Source organism: Sebastes umbrosus, chromosome 6 (assembly GCF_015220745.1).
Source record: "Sebastes umbrosus isolate fSebUmb1 chromosome 6, fSebUmb1.pri, whole genome shotgun sequence".
Taxonomy (NCBI): domain Eukaryota; kingdom Metazoa; phylum Chordata; class Actinopteri; order Perciformes; family Sebastidae; genus Sebastes; species Sebastes umbrosus.
This window is the reverse complement of record NC_051274.1, coordinates 21,806,593-21,824,586: the sequence shown is the minus strand read 5'-3', so window position 1 is coordinate 21,824,586 and position 17,994 is coordinate 21,806,593. Positions and strand designations below refer to the sequence as shown.

The window sequence follows — 17,994 nt, the reverse complement described above, 5'->3', positions numbered from 1 at the left end:
CACAAACATAAGCTCCTTGTCCGCTGACCAGTTGCAATATTCTTTTATCTACCTATCACCTCTGCCTCCTCTTGTTATTCTTTCTTTGTCATCCATCTCCGCCTGCCTCTTTCTTCCTTTTCGCTGCTCTCTCTCTCTCTCTCTCATCCTTGTTCTCTCTCACTCCATCGTCAATTTCAATTTACGAGCGGGTCTTAATGGGACTATAAGAGAACGTTCGATGCTATTGATCTGGATGCCTGTGCATCTTGACCTCAACGTACCACACCAGAGGAGGAAAAAAAAACACGCTCTTCATCATCAGGCAAACACATCAGCTTACACGCTCACATAATGTACACACACACAGATCATTGATCAAAGACCTGAATGCAAGAGACAGCAAATATTTGTGCTCTTTCAAACTACGACAGACTCAATGATAAAGCGATGCGTTGCTGAAACTGGTTCGCTTTGATCGTGTTCAGGAAATTATAAATGCGCTCTTTTGGCTTGATAAAACTAAATGCATGAGATCAGATATATGAATCAACTTCTGAACAGCACTCGCATATTCAGAAATTACATCATCTTCATATCTGATCAACCCTTGCGTGTCTCTCTCTTCAATTATGCCCGTTACATACTCCAAGACCACTCTGCCGTTTTCTATTTCCATCTCTTTGTCTCTTTATCTCGCCGTGATGTGAGCAGTGCATTTGGAAAGTTCAGTAGCGCTTATGAGCAGGCTAACACAAATTTGAGCTTGGGCCAGCGCAGCAGAATATATTTCAGGGTGAGAAGGAGCTGTTGAGAAGGGAAGAGTGTAACTTGAGGGTGTGAGATCCACTTTGCTAGGTGAGAGGTGAGCAGGAGGAAAAAGTAGGGAAGGAATTCTTAATCAGCCAGGTGTACTGGAGACCGTCTCCAAGTGTTTTAAAGAAAGAGAGAGTGGGAAAGAGAGACGAGTCCACGCGTGTCTTACGCTTTACTTAACCCTCTCTTTTTCCCAAGGAGATGCACTCTCCCTCCTCTGACCACGCCTTCGATCAATTATTTAGACAGAAAACAAAGGTCTGCACCCAGCCATGAATAATGGAAGATGAGAAGGCAGAGAGAAGGATGGAGGTTAGAAACAGAAGCGCACAGTGACAAGAGGTGAGTCTCGCGCAAATTCCCTCCTATGACAGTCAGACAAGAGTCTGCTCAGGGCAAGTCACTGAAGAGAAGCCAACAGGTGTCGACATACTTGCCAACCCTCCCGATTTTCCCAGGAGTTTTTCATCGGTTTCCTCCTGGGGTCACAATTCTCCTGTATTTCTCCTGATTTATGGCAAATTTTCACACATTGTTTTTCCCTTTTTCTTTATCTCAACCTGTTTCTGCCACTGTACAGTGTGTATAAGCCCTACTGTTTCCATATAGTGCTACAGCAATGATTCCTAAAACTCGGAAATGAGTCATCATTTTAGCACTTCCAGTTCCCTTGTCTGGAAGTCAGTGGGGTTTTTTAAATGGGTTTTTAGTTACATGGTTGAAATAAGGTCTTTGGTTAACACAAGCTTAAGAGATTTTAACGTTTTGTTCTACAACATAAATTACATCAATAAATTACAAAATAACTACAATAATAATAATATATATTATATTATTATAGATAATATAATAATTACAAAAATAAAAATGACACATAAGTTCACGTCAAAGGGGCGAATTATTCATCCTCTTTCCCGTGAATTAAAAGTAAAATTAAAAGTAGGGCCTATTTAACATAGAAATGCTGATGCCGTGTACCCCGACCTCCTTCCTACGCGGTTTTCGTCGCTCTTCATATTTTCTGGTTCACGATTACATTTATTACCTCCGCCAAGGCCAAGGGCCTTGAAGGTTGGCGTTAGTTTGTTTGTTTGTTTGTTTGTTTGTCTGTCTGTCTGTCTGTTAGCAGGATTACTCTAAAAGCTCGTAATGGATTTGAATGAAATGTTTTGGAGGGGTGGGGTGTAGCACAATGAACAATCCATCAGATTTTGGTGGCGATCCGGATCATGATCCGGATTCAGGAATTCTTTTAATGATTCCGATCAGCCTGTGCATTAAGACCACAGCGTATAACACATGCGCAGTGTAACCGATGACGCGTTGAGGACGCGTGACCCCGCCTTCCTCTGAGAGCAGAGCGATACGTGTGTGGATGTGTGACGAGACAAGTGCGGGAGCTGCTGGCCCTCCATGGTGAGAAAGAAAAAGGCGGTATAGATGACAGGATGAGAGACAACGTAGTGTAACGTTATACAGCCAAGGCTGCTGAATGAGAGAGGCATCCACCGATACGTTACATGGAAACACACTGTGTTAATAATAAGCTGACCTCCTCACTGTACCGCCAGCTGTGAGCTGTGATCTGTTTTTAAAGTCAGGCACCTTGGCGGAGGTCTGCGCTCTCCGATTGCCATTCTAGTTACACATGAATTGATTTTGTGGGATATACTGCATACGAATTACAGTGCATTACTTTTCATAGGTATAGCTACGAACGGTGTATGAGAACAGCCTGCATAAAGTCACAGACAAATGGACAGTACATGAGAATTGCAGAAATTCAAGTAGAAGAACACGCACACATTCACAAAACGTACATACTGTATTATGGGCGAACAGGAGTGTAAAAACTATCCGAGCACAATTACCACTCTGGTGTATCCGCTGTGGCGAGTTGCTTTTGCATCGAGTCAGATGGCATGCCAGTCAGAGGCAGGGAAGCAGGGCAAGTGGGAGTGAAGGGAATTGTGATGTTCTCTCTCCCTGTGTGTGTGTGTGTGTGTGTGTGTGTGTGTTTTATTTGTGTTGTTCCTGTTGGCCTTGTTTTTCTTCAGAGACTGTTTGATGTTAGATCCAAGATGGGTGGGATGAGAAAGTGAAGAGAGAGAAATTAGGTGAGAAAAAGAATGATATAGAGGGGAAAAAGAGAAAGCAGTAGGGGCTGGAGACAGATAACACAGAGAGAAGACAGAGATATAACACGACGGAGGTGGAAGTGGGTCACTCGGCAGTGGGCCTGACCGTGTGTGGGCAAGCATGTATGCGGAAGTGTTTTGTGTGAGAAAGAGGGAAATAGAGACATTACAGAGAGAGAGAGATTGTGTGAACACCAACCTTTGTGGTCTTGACTTTGTTGCCTGTGCTGCAGCTCCATCCTGTGAGGTCTGGGAGAACCTTACACTCCTCGCCATCCATACACGGCTGCATCTGACACCACCACTTCTGGGCTACAATGGAGGCTGGGGGGGGGGGGAGAAGACGGTGGCAAATATTTAGTTTGGTGAAGACGTGACTCGATGTTTATGGGTGTGTTTTCATTCAGTGCTTTCATGTGTTTCCAGATTGTGTATGTGGGAATTTCAACTCCAAGTTTTCCTTGGCCAAGTTTCCATCTGAATTTTAAACACTTTTTTTAGAGAATTGGCAAAGGAAAATGTGAATTAATATGCATTTACATCCACTACCGTTATGTGAATATTAGGAGTTGGGTGCATCAACATAAAGAGTCGGTAGCACTAATGCCATTAAACTACTGCAGAAGAAGAGGGTGCAACGAGATGATGTAATTAAATGAACGCCAGTCAAAATAAAAATAAAAAAAACGATGTGGAGCGCAGCTTCAGTTTAAGTCACATGCTCCATGCACGTCATGATTTATTCGCTAAGTCTGTTTCCATTGCACATTGTCATATTTTGCTTTTATCAACACACACATTTTTCCAACTTTTTGTGATATTTTTTTCTTCGAATATACAGTGTTCCCATTTGCAAGTTTTTTAAGCGCAAATTCAAAATGTCCATAAAACCACGTGGATGCAAACAAACTTCCTATTAACGTAAATTCATCAACAATATGATCCTGACACAAACTATAAATGATTGATTTCTCACTTTGAGAACACATAGCAAGGTGCAGAGCAGTGTGAGCTTTGATTCAACTCCATCAAAACGAAAACATGTCGCACAACTCCAGTACACCATGCTTTATTCACCAAACGTTTTGGGTGGTGTCTGAGGTTGTTTCAGATTTTCTTATATACAGTTTATTGATCAATTATGTGACTTATAGATCACCATGGACACTAAATATACAAAAATCCCCCTCACCTTTCTAAAATAGTTTGGGTTTTAAGTGATGATCAAAATACAAAACATACAATATTACAACCATCTTTTCAAAATATTCTTTAGCAAATACAATCTCTCATCTTTGCCCCTCGATGGGTACGAAGGTTTTGGTTTTCCTTCAGCCTCTTTTCCTCAAACAAATTTTTCAAAAACACTATACTGAAATCTCTTCCATCTCTTCATATTTATGGATAGCCCAAACTAATTTCGGAGCTAATCTGTGGTAAACCTTAACACATCAGTTCTTTAACTAAATTTCCAACTGTTCTAAAAGTTCATGTTTTTTGACAACAAATGTTATCCAGTGGGTTTTCACAAAAATGGCTTCTGAAATCCAGAATGCTGGCTGACTGAAAAACATGAGTTTTAACATATGACACTTACCATATGATTTTGAATACTCAATATTGTTACACATCAATATCAAGATCATTTTTTTAAATATTCCCATATGTCCCGACACTTCAGGGAATTATGACAGAACCTTTTCTCTGGAGAAAACATTTTGACAACCTTTCAGCAATAAAGAAAAATGGGTTAAGTTCTCTTTGGAGAGCATTTTTTTTTTTTTAAATGCAGATTATTACTGTATGCATGAGCGCCGGAGTCATGTAAATTTAATCAGTACATAAGGGATCATTTACATGTTCAATTCATGTAGGAAAAAAAGACAAAACTGGAGGCAAGATTTGCATCAGACAGCTTGGATATGTTGTGTTCAAAAGAGAAAGAGGCATAGACAGACCAGACACGTCAAGAACAAGAAGATGATTAAATATCATCACAAAGAAAAAAGAAACAAAAGAACGCTCACCACAGTAAAAGCTGATTGACTGAATGTGTGAATATATGAAGAATGTTCTTATGAATGCCCTTTCTTTATCTGTCACAAGACGTGTTATTTGCCACAGCCAGTTACCAGGTAATGACATGTTTAGCATGTAAGTATTTAAGCGATTGTCACTCCAACTTAGAAACTACGTAGTCAGAACACAGCCTGTATTCAGTGACATAATTCCCAGGGGATTGGTGACACTTTGACAGACTTTTTTTGAACAGACTAACTTTGCAGTACTGTCTGAGGGTTTCTTAGTAATCAGATATTGTAGACGGTATAGCCGCTTTGAGCAGAGAAGTCCCAGTATACAAAGCTCAGGCTGACTTTCATCAAGTCATCATTATGAGGTCTGTCAGAATTTGTGTCAGCTCAATATTGAAGTCATACCCGCAAGCAATTTAACAGTTTTATGGCTAATAAACGGTTTCCAAGTGGAGGGAGCCATGAGCACTTACAATGTATTAAAGTGCTATTTTGTTAGAAATGATTCAGTGGTGGAATATAACTAAGTACATTTACTAAAGAAATGTACAATTTTGTGTTACTTGAGTATTTTACTTTTATGATACCTTATACTTCAACTCCACTACATTTATCTGACAGTTATAGTTCATTTTCAGATCAAGATTTTACAAACAAAACATGTGATCAGTATATACGATATGATGCTGTGTTATAGATTTAACTACCCAAAAGTATATAAAATGTTTAAAATCATCTCCACCTCAACCAGCTAAATACTATTACTGTTTACATGTCAATGCACCAATAATAATGGTCCAGTAATATAATGATATATCACGGACTGATATACACATGTACACTGATACTTTGAGTACATTTTGCTGATAATACTTTTGGTACTCAAGTGAAATTTTGAATGCGGGACTTTTACTTGTAATTGAGTAATTCTATAGTGTGGTATCACTACTTTTACTTAAAGGAACCGTGTGTAACATTTTGGGGGATCTATTAGCATAAATGGAATATAATAGTCATAACTATGTTTTTGTTAGTGTATAATCACCTGAAACTAAGAATTGTTGTGTTTTCGCTAGCTTAGAATGAGCCCTTCATATCTACATAGGGAGTGGGTCCTCTTCACAGAGTCCGCCATGTTGCTCTGACATGTTTCTACAGTAGCCCAGAACGGACAAACCAAACACTGGCTCTAGAGAGAGCCTTTTGTGTTTTTACGTTACCTGAAGACCACCATAGTTCTCTGACACTTCAAACTGTGGTAACGTGAGCCGCAGAGTACAAAACCGCGATACCGGCAGCCGCCGGATTACTTCAGTTTTACACCCAGCGGCTCACGGTACCGCAGTCTTGGAAAGGGAGGAATGAGCGAAAGGGTACTTAAGTTGCCGCCAAATCCTACACACTACCTTTAAGTAAATGATTTGAATATTTCTTCCACCACTGATAATAATACATGCTGAATTAACACATAATAAATCACAAACAAAAGATTACAGTCTAATTTGTTGTTAATCTTTGACAACCAATGGTGCTCACACATACTGTTACTGTGTTCACCTAGTGAGTTACATGTGTCATGCATTACTGTAATTTAACTGTGAATTCTAAAAATCTATGTCAACCTTTCATTCATTGTCAACAAAGCAGCTCCAGAAAGATAACACTTTCCTTTCTGCAGATTATAATACTTGCTATAAGGATGCATGTTGTGAGTCCTTTTATATTCACATAACATTGACTGAAGTGCTCAATATAATAGCAGGAAACCCTGAATTCCTCCTCCTGGAGCATTTTTCCTATTCAGCCTCTCAGTTAAGAAGCCATTATGTTATATTGGAATTTATTATATTCAATTTGTATGCCTTTTGAGTTATTTGCTTGGTTGTGAAGCACAGATTACTTTTACTGTTGAGAATAGTTCAGATTTCTGTTTCTTTTATCTTTACTGGTGTATCTGGTTAATAGCTGGAGTAGAAATTTCATTATTTTTGAATTGCTTGTGCGCGCAATGTAACCTTATGCCATCCATCATCGTTGTAATTCCTCTGAATTCATCACAGAAATGTAATTGATAAAACAGGAAACAACGTTGAATAGGAAAGTAGGAGTAGCGTGTCTGATTCTGTTCCATGCATATGCTGTATAAAAGAAGTGGACGTAGTCACCGTGACCTCACCCGTTGGTTTATGTACTACGATTTTGAAGCTTCAAGTTCATCATTTTGGCCGTGGCCATCTTGGGTTTTTACAACCAGAAGTGACAGAAGAGGGTGGAGCTAAGTACAACCAAACGCTGAATAACACATTTTTAGGAAACCAAAATGTTACATTATATTTCATGAACTGAAAACACACTGTGAAAGGGTTAAAGTTATAAGACAAAAACACGGACAACACCCAGACCGGACAACGCCGTGGTAGCGACCTGTCAATCACAAGGTAGCCACGCCCTAAAGCATACCCTACTTTATCGTCTATTTGACTCTAAATGGGACCATAATTTACTAAATGAACATCATGCTGTATTGGAGAAGACTTGAAAACTCATGTTTACAATGTTTACTGAGGTAATAAATCAAGTGAGAAGTAGGATCATTTTCTCATAGACTTCTATACAATCAGACTTCTTTTTGCAACCAGAGGAGTCGCTCCAAGAGAGTCTTGGCATCTATGTATTCACTGTCAAACCAAAGTTTACCCCAATCATATATACTGTACATTTTTATACAAATTTTCAGAAGGGAGTAGCACACACCAGAACAATAGTTTAAAATGGACACATGTATGCACTATGCAGTATAATGTAGGCCTTGTTATTTGACCCAAAGTTCGTACAGGAACTCTGGGTCAAATAACACTTAGTTATGTTTTTGAGCGCCATATTTGTGAGGATTACTGCGTCAGGACCGGCCAGACAGTATACATTAAATTTCAGTCAGAGACACTTGGGAATGTGAGGGAATTGACCATTTATAGCAGATGGTTATAATGTTAGATTTGGCAGAAAAGGCTCTTCTCTTGATGGAGCTTTAAAAGAATTCGAGCAGCAACAAGGCTTGTACTGGGAGACCTCTCAGTTTCCTAACGAACACATACACGTACATTATCTATGAGTTAAATCCGGACCACCAAAAGATGTAGCACATAAGGAGGTAAGGAGCATTTCAGAAGAGTAATGGTGAAAAAAACTGGGTTATAATGGCCGTGCTGTGCACCTGCATGAATGTGATTGGACGATTTTTTTTAGCCAGTCCCTTTTTTTCACTAAAATGCTGCTGACTGGGTATTGTTTGAGTCAAGGTCATTCTCCTGAATTTGGTATTTTCAACACTGTGTGAGTGCGTGTCCCTGTAAATAGAACAGCTTGCCATGGCTTCAGTAACCAGGAGGAGTTAAGGGGCCCATATACTCCATCATAACTGCTTGTCAGGTGGTCAAAGAGCTTCGGAAATCCCCTCCCCGTACACTTTTCTGATGTCGGCTTGTCCAACCATTTCTGTAACTGTACGAAACTGACAATCCAACTATATTTTTTCACACACAAAAAGCATAATCAACATGACAACATTAAAAACCATAAAAGGCATTTTAAGACACTACTAAAACCAGGTGTGGTTCTGACAGTGGGAGCGTGCAGATACGTACAAAATGTGCACAAACACAAACAGTAGTACATACCATCAACACAGGAGGGCATGGCCCGGGTGGTGCCAGCAACCTGTCCAGGGAAGCAGGAACATTTGACAGTCTGAGATCTCTCCTCGATCTTGTTCTTGTTGCAGCAGCGATGGGCAGCGATCACCTCACACGTCCCTGCCTTCACATGCACTGTGAAACAGAGAGAGAGAGAAACACTGTGTTCAGTGTACCAGGCTCATTTACACTAGTGTTTAATCCAACATGTACTGTGATAATAATATCGAACATTAACAAGTAAGTGTGCAGACAGACAGAGAGAACGATTTAGCCTGCTTTCAGACCAATGAATCGCTGCCCAAGTCTCACATTGTTTCTGTTTTTCAAATAGGTCTGGTGTTGTGCTCGCTGACAATCACAACTTGGTGTGATTAAGAATGAGGAGGTTATCTACCCGTGCATGATCCAAAAACACAGCGACAGAAAAATGGTGACAAGCGTAGATCAGATCAATGCAGCTATAAAGGTTGATTTAATTAAACCTACAGAAATAATAACACTTAAATGAACCCTGGACAGATGTGTCAGTCACTGCCAAAGGGCTTGGACAAAATAACCCCCCCTTTGCCAAATGAAAATGGCAACACGAACATGATGTCAGACTAAATAATGAAGGGGAATAAAAGGGGAATCCATGAGACTATTATCAGATAGCCATGAGCCACAGAAGACCAGTTTATAATCAGAATTATCAAATTAATGTTCTCTATTTATGCACTGATGTGTGCACAAACAAAACCATGCACCCATGTAAAAATACACATTTGGCTTACAGACACTCACACATAGCGACTCACAAATATAGCAAATCTGGAAGTCGCAGTTTCTTACTGCATGGCTGGCTGCTGAGCCACAGCTGCTCCTTCACTAAGGGGATCTGTGTAGAAAATGCATGTTAAGTCTCCTGTGGCTATTCTGTGATACATAGGGAATGAAATGGTAACTCGGTAATTGAAAGAGAGAAAAACAACCAATGTTTGTATTAGAATATGTACTTTGATTGCATTGTATTGTATGTGAGAATTCGCCTTAATACTAATGAAGGGTAGCTGTATGAAGCCCCTTCACTTCTTCTATAGCTACCGCTTCATGTGCACATTTATATACACACACTTCAATCAGACAGCTGTGTCGTTAATTAACAACAAGTCCACCCCGAGCACAGAAGTCCCTTGAGTCAACTAAGAGAGAAGGAACAAAGAAATCACTCTACATTTGAAGATTTGTGATGTCAACACATGGCCCTTTCATACCAGCCTTTCATCAAATACATGAAAATGTCAAGGACAAACAATAAGTCTTGTCAAGAGCACTGTGTGCCAGAATACAGTGTGTATGTGTGTGTGCACGCTCGTTTGTGACTAAGTACCTACAATGTATACTGTTCATGTCTTCAGCTATGCTTGTGAGCATACGTGCGCATGTTTGTATAGTCTTATGGTTGCAAAAGTCAAAGTCTGGCGTGTGGGTTTTGACTTTTCACACAGTTGTTGGAAGTCACTGCTATTTCCATTACAAAGGAGTCCACACACGGTACAACAAAGGGTGCACGCGGCGTGGCAATGAAAACTAAAGCAGCAAACAATGACTGTGCTCTGTCCAAAGAGTATTTAAAAGTGAGGCGAGCCGAACTGAAAGACAGAGTATGAATATGTTAAACAGGCTAACAGAGATTTGAAAAGTTCTTAATTTGCTCCGTTAATGAGAAAAAGACAAAGCAGCAATCCTGCAAAGCCCAGTCCAATTAATATCTCAGTGAAAAGCACAGTCTAATATCTCACCCACTGTGTGTCTGTCTGTCTCTCGTTGTTCTTTCATGTCCTCCCATTTCCCTTTTTTGATCCACTAGCAGTGGGTAGTGATGATGGTAGGCTGATCTGTCCATCTGGCTGTCTGTCCATCAATCCAACACTTTGGTCCACAGAAACATATCTCATTTAATACAGACTTGCCACAAAATTTGGTGTCAATATTCAGATTGTTCTCATAAACCATTCGTAGCTATACCTAGGAAAAGCAATGCACTGTAATTCATGTATATACCACAAAATCAATGAGTGGGTCTAAAGATACCGGACTTTTGCCCAGGAGACTGGTGTTCGTGTCCTGTGTGAAACCAGAAGTCATTGTTGATTTATTTGTCACGTAAGTTACTTACTTAAGTCCAACCGTGATCTTTTCTCAAACCTAAAAGTATTTTTGTTGCCTTAACCTATAGAAGTTGTCTACTGTGAAGACGGAAGTTTATTTTGAAACGACTGTATGCATGTAACGAGCGGTAAATTGACACGTGTTGCTGGACATTTGTAGGAAAACGAACGAAAAAAGAGGAATAACTTTTTCGTAAGATATTATACGAACCGTTGTATGAGAATACGTTTCAATATGTATGGTCTCCAGAGAATGATTCCCAGTGGTTTTTCGGTGATTTTCTCACCTTTTCTTTATCATCACCGTCAGGCAGACGGAAATATCCACGTGAGCTTTCCTCTGACACGAGCCTCAGGCCACATGGTGACCTCTTCACAGTACTGTATTTCCTGATCTTAGTGACCTTTTCTCTATTCCCACTCGTCAGGCCACACTTTTATGATCCCCACAAGATCTCTGTCCATTTTGGTATTACATGACCTTTACTGAAACGCCGACTTCAGGCCAAATTGTCAAGTTTGTACTAATGAGAAATTAATGGCCAGTTTGCCACGAAATGTCTCTCGATTGGTTTCTCTACCCCAGAGAATGAATTATGTCAACTTTGCTGATACTGGGGCTTCCTTTGTGCCACTCTCAAACCAAAATGAAGAAAGATTTGTGATAATCTAACCTACAAACTGTTACACTTTTAACCCCAAAATATCTGCTTGTACACTAGATTTTGAACAATGATTTTCAGCATGTATGTAGTCAGAGATGTCCTGAAGTCAAATATATAAGTCGTTGTCAGGCATTGTTCATTAAATTTTTTTTCCAGCAACCCAAAAATCAAAGGACGACATTTCCCTCACAAATTAGTGGTATTTTGGATTTAAAATGTAAGGTTGCAGGTCGTATCCACGCGGACCATCCGACGTTTTCTACTAGTTTCGGCTAGCTGCTGCCGACTGCGGTTTGTTTTGGTCGACGGATACGGAATGGATATGACGTCACGTTACTCTGACTACAACAATAAAAGCGGTAACTTCCTTCTACCTCCGGATAGACTCAAATGAAGCAAATATATCGATTCTGGCATTAAAAAATCTATTTAAAAATCGTTAAAAAAAAAAAAAGAAATCGCAATACATAGGGGAATCGATTCCCCCATTCCCCCCCCTAATAGTAAGATGTTTATGCCTGCGTTTATGCCAAGAGGGAGAACATATTTCAATTGAGCAATTTCTTGAGATCATTTTGACATTTTTATCTCCTTTTGTCGCAAAGCTGGAAGAATATCCAAACAGCAAGGCATCCAATACTTCCATGCCCTGGGCTGAAATGAGCATCGCAGCCTCTAGAGATTGCTAGCGGGCTTTCGAGTTTTACTTTTGTTTGATACTAATACCTCTCATTTTGCCTCTTGCCCTCTCTCTCTGTCTATGCACCACCCTAATTGACTTGCTTTTTTTTTTTTTTTTGAGGCTTGACAACCTTGTCGGCCAATACACAGCTCAGGAAAAACAACACACACAGAGTAAACACCTTAACCCAACCCCCACCGGCACCCACACCCCCGGCCCATTATTAGACTCAGCACCTGCAGTAGTAATTGACTCAGCATTAGTAAGAGCGCCGGTGCACTAAGCTGAGCGTAGAGGAGTAATGAGGAGACGGGGGTGTGAGGATTTTACTGGAGGAATGTAAAAGTTCATTGACGCTTGATTACACAAATTAATATGAATAGATGGCAGTACATTTCTTCAATATGGACCACATGGTGAAATAAATATAAGCCGGAGCCGTATGACAGGATGGTGGAATGATTATTTTGGCACTGCTTGATACGTGGATGTCTGCAACAGACTGTCGGGCTTTATTTAACGCATACTCTAATTGTCAGCTGAATCGTTGCCTGTTCAAGGTATTACTCTGGAAAATTAATTTGACAAGTTTTAAACCATTACTGCTTCCAGGTGGCAGTAATTGGTGACTATGTGCTGTAGTTGCTCAGACAAGAAAAGTGAAGACGTGGGAAACTGAGCGCTGAAGCCCCACTGACCAAAACTGTTTGATTATTATGATTGTTTTGATTGCTGCTATTCATGTTTTTTTTACAAAAAGCAGACATGTGGTAATCATCCTGTCTGAGGTATTGTTGTTTTAATCCCTCAAATCAACCTTTTTAAAATATGAAAGTTGTTAAAAAAAACACATTCTGTGGACTATTTTTTAAATGGATGCTGTACTCAATGATTCAAAGAGGCTGTATTACTGCAACAGCACTGATTTCAAATTTAATAAAATGGAAACTGGCAGTATTCACTCGTGTTAAGCAAGCAAGCAAACATTATTTATATAGCACATTTCATTCCAGGTGGAAGCACAATGTGCTGCACAACACATGAGCAACCACGAAGTAGCAGCTACAGACACTATATTGATAGTGTAAAGATAAAACATTATACATAGGTAAACACAATATAAAACAGAAGAAGTAAAGAAGAAGTAAGAATAGAATAAAATAATAATTAAGACTGGCAACCAGACTACTGAAAGGCGCAGCTAAAAAGGAATGTTTTCAGTTTAGTTTCAAAGGATGATAGTGTTGATGCACACCTAACATGACTGGGTAGGATGTTCCAGCGGCTTGGTGCATAAAAGCTAAAGGCACTTCACCAGTTTTCTTGGAGACCTAGCTGTTAGGCTCCTAATGTGAGCTCATGTAGGTGTACTCTGACTCAACATTAATCTCAATACATTCCCTTTTTCAACAATCAAAACAGTGCTGTTTCTGGTGGATTTGAGCTTGAATGTGTTGAATATTTTGTGCTAAATTCGATATTCAGAGCATTAATTTAGCAGCAAACTATTTGCAATGTAACGATATAGAGGAGTAATGTCTACCTGAGCAGAAAATGAAGTCACTCTCCCCCTCCCCTCCCCTCCTCTGTGCTTTGTTTACGTAGCTGGGTGGCAGTGGTAGTACATTTGCGTGTCTCTGTTGTGCCCCAATGGCTAGTTAATGGCCACCACTGTGCTCATATGTTGGTACAGCTGATAATGCTGTCCCGACCTATGGTGTCGTCGCAGAAGCGTAGCGCCCACCCTCCGGTTCACAACACCACTAGCTCTGTCAGCACTGTTGCTGTTGTTTGTATTGTTCGTGCTGTTAATACCGTTAGCTGTGAGTTTTTGGCTCAGCTGTCTCCATGTTGAGAACCATGCGGAGGCAATAGATGTGCACTGAATTCCATATTGAGCACTTTTAAGTATATTGGGATATTTGTTTCAGACCTCTCTGGTTTGCAATAACATAATGGAGACAGCGCATCATTTCAGACTGTAATTTTCTTTCTTCTAGGTTTGACATGTTCCCACAACAGGAAGTCGGAGTCAGACTGCACATCAGGATTAAAAGGTAAGCAAGATCTTTTGATGACGATTGCTCGCCTCCTCCATCATTCTCACATACACAGCGAAAGTGGAAAAACAGTGAGGACATGTTTTACCGACATCATGCCATAGTCAAGTGATATCCTGAGCTTCTTGTAGTGCAGAGAGCGGCTGCTGATGTTGGTAATGTTGTAGTAAACTAAATAAATATGCACGTTACACATGTTACTGCTGTTATTGTTGGTTATCTTGGTCGACCTGCGGGCTTTATATGATGGCAGGTGTTGCCCCAAAAATCAATGATTTTTATATTTTTGATATAAAAATGACTCTTTTATATGAAGCAAAAAGTGATTCTGGGGTAAAATACATGAAATATCTAATAATAGACGGTTGATCAGTACTCACGCGAGAAACAGCACGGCAAAGGCACCGGTGCGTACAGTGTTTAGTGTGCTCTCTAGCTTTGTAATACAGCCTGTTTGAGGCTGTGTTGTGCTAATATGTTAATAATTACCAATCTGCTAGGTAGTGAGTCAGGCAGGGGGTCACAGACTCCAATAAAGTCTGATAAATACTCAGCTAAATTAGGCATTACTCACCACGTGACATATACACACACAAATGTACAAATAGAGTTCACACACTCACAATGAAGTTATTTTATTTTATTCATGACCTGCCTCACAGTGTGTGTGTGAGTTTGAAGACCAATTATGCTGAACTACACTTAAAAAAACATCCAGTTCAGTTTTAATAGGTGAGACTACGACCCTCTTTCTGTTTCATAAATGGCACCTATTTTCTTTTGTGATCGCTTTTTACACACTTCATCTATCCTCCTCCCTTCTCCTCCTCATCCTCTTCATCTCAACTCATTCTACTGCTATTTCATAAATGACCCCTCCTTTTCTCAATCTCTCTTAGCCACACTGGTGTGCAATTTTTCCTCCGTTCTCTCTTGCTCTTAGCTCTGCACAGCAAACTCAGCAGGATAGCAAACCATTATCCTCAATCACGGGCCCTAAATCAGACAATTTTTTACACTTTCTATAATGTGTTCTCCCTCTCTCTCTCACCGTTTCTTGTTCTCACACTGTCGGTGTGTTTCTCCCTCTCCAAACCCCCTCACATCTCTCTCAATGGCATGGGGACTTGTTATCCCCGCCTCTCTTAACACAGCAGTGGCTGTTAACCCCATTTACTAAGGATGACGTGCTACTGACAGACTAACAGATGGACAGATTGGCCTGACTCTGAACAACCAGGAGCTCTGTGTGTGTGCATGTGTGTGTGCGCGTGTGCGTGTGTGTGTGTGTGTGTGTGTGCGTGTGGTTTCGCTGACACACAGAGCATTGAGATAGCTCTCTTGGTCCCAGCGGGGGGCTTCTTTCAAATGTCATTCCCACCACTGGGGGTCTCTCTCTCTTTCTTTCTCTTTCTCGCTCACACACACACACACACACACACACACACACACACACACACATGTTGCTCCAGCCACCTTTACAGTATATAGCCCTCCTCTGCCAAATGAGAAACCTCTCCAATGGAGCTTTCCGATTCATATCCATAAGTAGCCACAACCAATGGTAGTCATTGGACAACCTGCAAGTAGCCGGTATGTCTTCCTGTCAAGTTTCCAGTGCCACCTATTTCATGAGGATGTTCTTGTGAATTTTTGCTGTACCACATTTCTGGTCTGACCAGATACTACTAAGCCTATCTTCGGCTTACAGCTCTGCCAGCAGTCTGTTCCCCTCCACGTTGTGCTTTCTCCCTCCACTTGGATGGGACAGTAAGGAAGGAAATCCCAAATATTTTCTGTATGTCAAGCCCCTAGGGAAGTGTGCCAGGCTTTGAAGCAAATTTTCATAGAGGCAAAATTACAACTTCCGTGTCTGTCACCTGATGTCATTGGGCCCAAAAACTTTTGAAAAAAAAACACTTTTTCCCATAGACTTACATTTGGAACGAGATGCCTGTAAATTAGCAGCTAATTTTTTTTTTTTGAGGTAAATCAACTTCCCAGTATGAACCCTTGAATAGCCCTTATTTAAATCATTAGGTCCTAAAAGTTGTAAAATGAACTAATTGCCGAATTTCACTTCCTCCGTTCGTGTGAATTGCCACTGAGCAACTTTCATGGGAATGAACGGGAGCCCCGCCCCCAGGAAGTGTTCACAGCCAAACTGTCAGCTAATGTGACACCACGGTACCCTGAAATAATTTTTACCACACACATTGATCCATTAAAGAAGAAACAGCAGTAAAACTAAGAAGAACATTTCCTGAGCATCACAAACATTTACAAATTACTCTTTGAATTATCTCTATTTGATCCAGTACATATTTAACTCCACTCAACTTAATTCATATAGCACGTTTCATACGAATATGCAGCCTTGGGTTGGGCGATATGATAACATTTTCCAACTGGCTACCATCAGCCCAACAACCTGCTATTATCAATATAGTGTGTGTGTCTGTGTGTCTGTGTGTATGTCTGCACAGCGCACACCCCCTCCCCTCCCCGCTGCCATAGTTTCTGCTGGGTGATCAGCTGTTCTAGCGGCAGAGCATCGTAAAACTCGACAGAAACGAAATAGAACTCACCAAAAAACACCTTTGTTAGTCTTTCCAACTATCACCAACTTTGGTTTGGTTGAAATAAACCCTTATTTCACAGAGTTAGATGTGAAAATGTGCCGGCTCTACACGTTGTTCTCTCCCTGCTGTTTCTCTCCCTGCTGTCTCTCTCTCTCTGCCCGCTGAGCAGCAGCTGAGGGGCTCTCGTTCTTCGGAGGCAAACCATTAAATTAACATAATAAAATGACAAACATCGACCAAAAAAAAACAACTGGCAATATACGCAGCCAATCGGTGATAGCATATATATTTGTCCAATCACCCGACTCTTATGCTGCCCCAAGTGCTTCACGTAAAATAAAAACAACAAAAAGTGGACAACAATAGATACAATTTTGCAAGACTTAAAATTATAACAATAAGATGTTTAATAAAATATAAGTAAATAAGTAAGGGATAATGTACAGTGAGCCGGTCATTGTTGTGAAATAAAAGGTCTTGCATCGCCCTGAAGGGGTTTATTTCACAACAATGACCCGCTAGCTGTACATTATTGCACTTATTACATGGCTACTTACTTAGGAAATCAATAATTTGACACAAAAACGGTCCGCCAGAGTCCGACATCAGAACTGCGGCCATAGCAACGGTCTGTTATACATAGCAACGGTCTGCTATAAAGAAATAACAGACTGTAGAATGCCGTGATTGACCAATCACAATCGAGTATTCAACAAAGCCGTGTAATAAAATAAAATAAACACCAGGGATAAAATGATTAACCCGTAAAAACTAAGACTATGACATTACTCCAAATTAAAAGCCAGATTAAAAAGATAGGTCTTGAATTTCCTTTTAAAAAATACAGAGAGCGCTTGCCATTCTAATATCCAGAGGCAGTGAGGTCCACAGTTTAGGGGCATAAAGACCGAAGGCACTCTCACCGGTACATTTATGAAACACAAAGCCACAAAGAGTCATATTAAGATATTGCTATTTTAATGCATTTGAGAGATTCATGTGATGCTAATGTTAATGTGTCATGGACGCACACTGTAGGAAGGTGGAGAAACTTTTTTTGTCTGTCTGAGCAGCTTTCATGAGAATGAATGAGCGGCCATGTTTGGATTCTTCATCATTTGATACATTACCTTTATTATGTTGAGCAACGTGTTAAGCAGCCAGTACCTAAAATAAATGCTTAAATGGAACAAA

At 40.3% G+C, this 17,994-nt stretch overlaps 1 protein-coding gene across 1 annotated transcript in view; it reads right to left on the bottom strand.

Moving 5' to 3' along the window:
• LOC119490602 (chemokine-like protein TAFA-2) overlaps positions 1-17,994 on the bottom strand; it is a 90,069-nt gene that overhangs the window by 3,318 nt on the left and 68,757 nt on the right. The window contains exons 3-4 of the mRNA XM_037774107.1: positions 8,644-8,793; positions 3,133-3,257 (exon numbers count right to left, since the gene is read on the bottom strand). Coding sequence (XP_037630035.1) covers positions 3,133-3,257; positions 8,644-8,793 — 275 coding nt within the window. The remainder of the gene's footprint in view (positions 1-3,132; positions 3,258-8,643; positions 8,794-17,994) is intronic.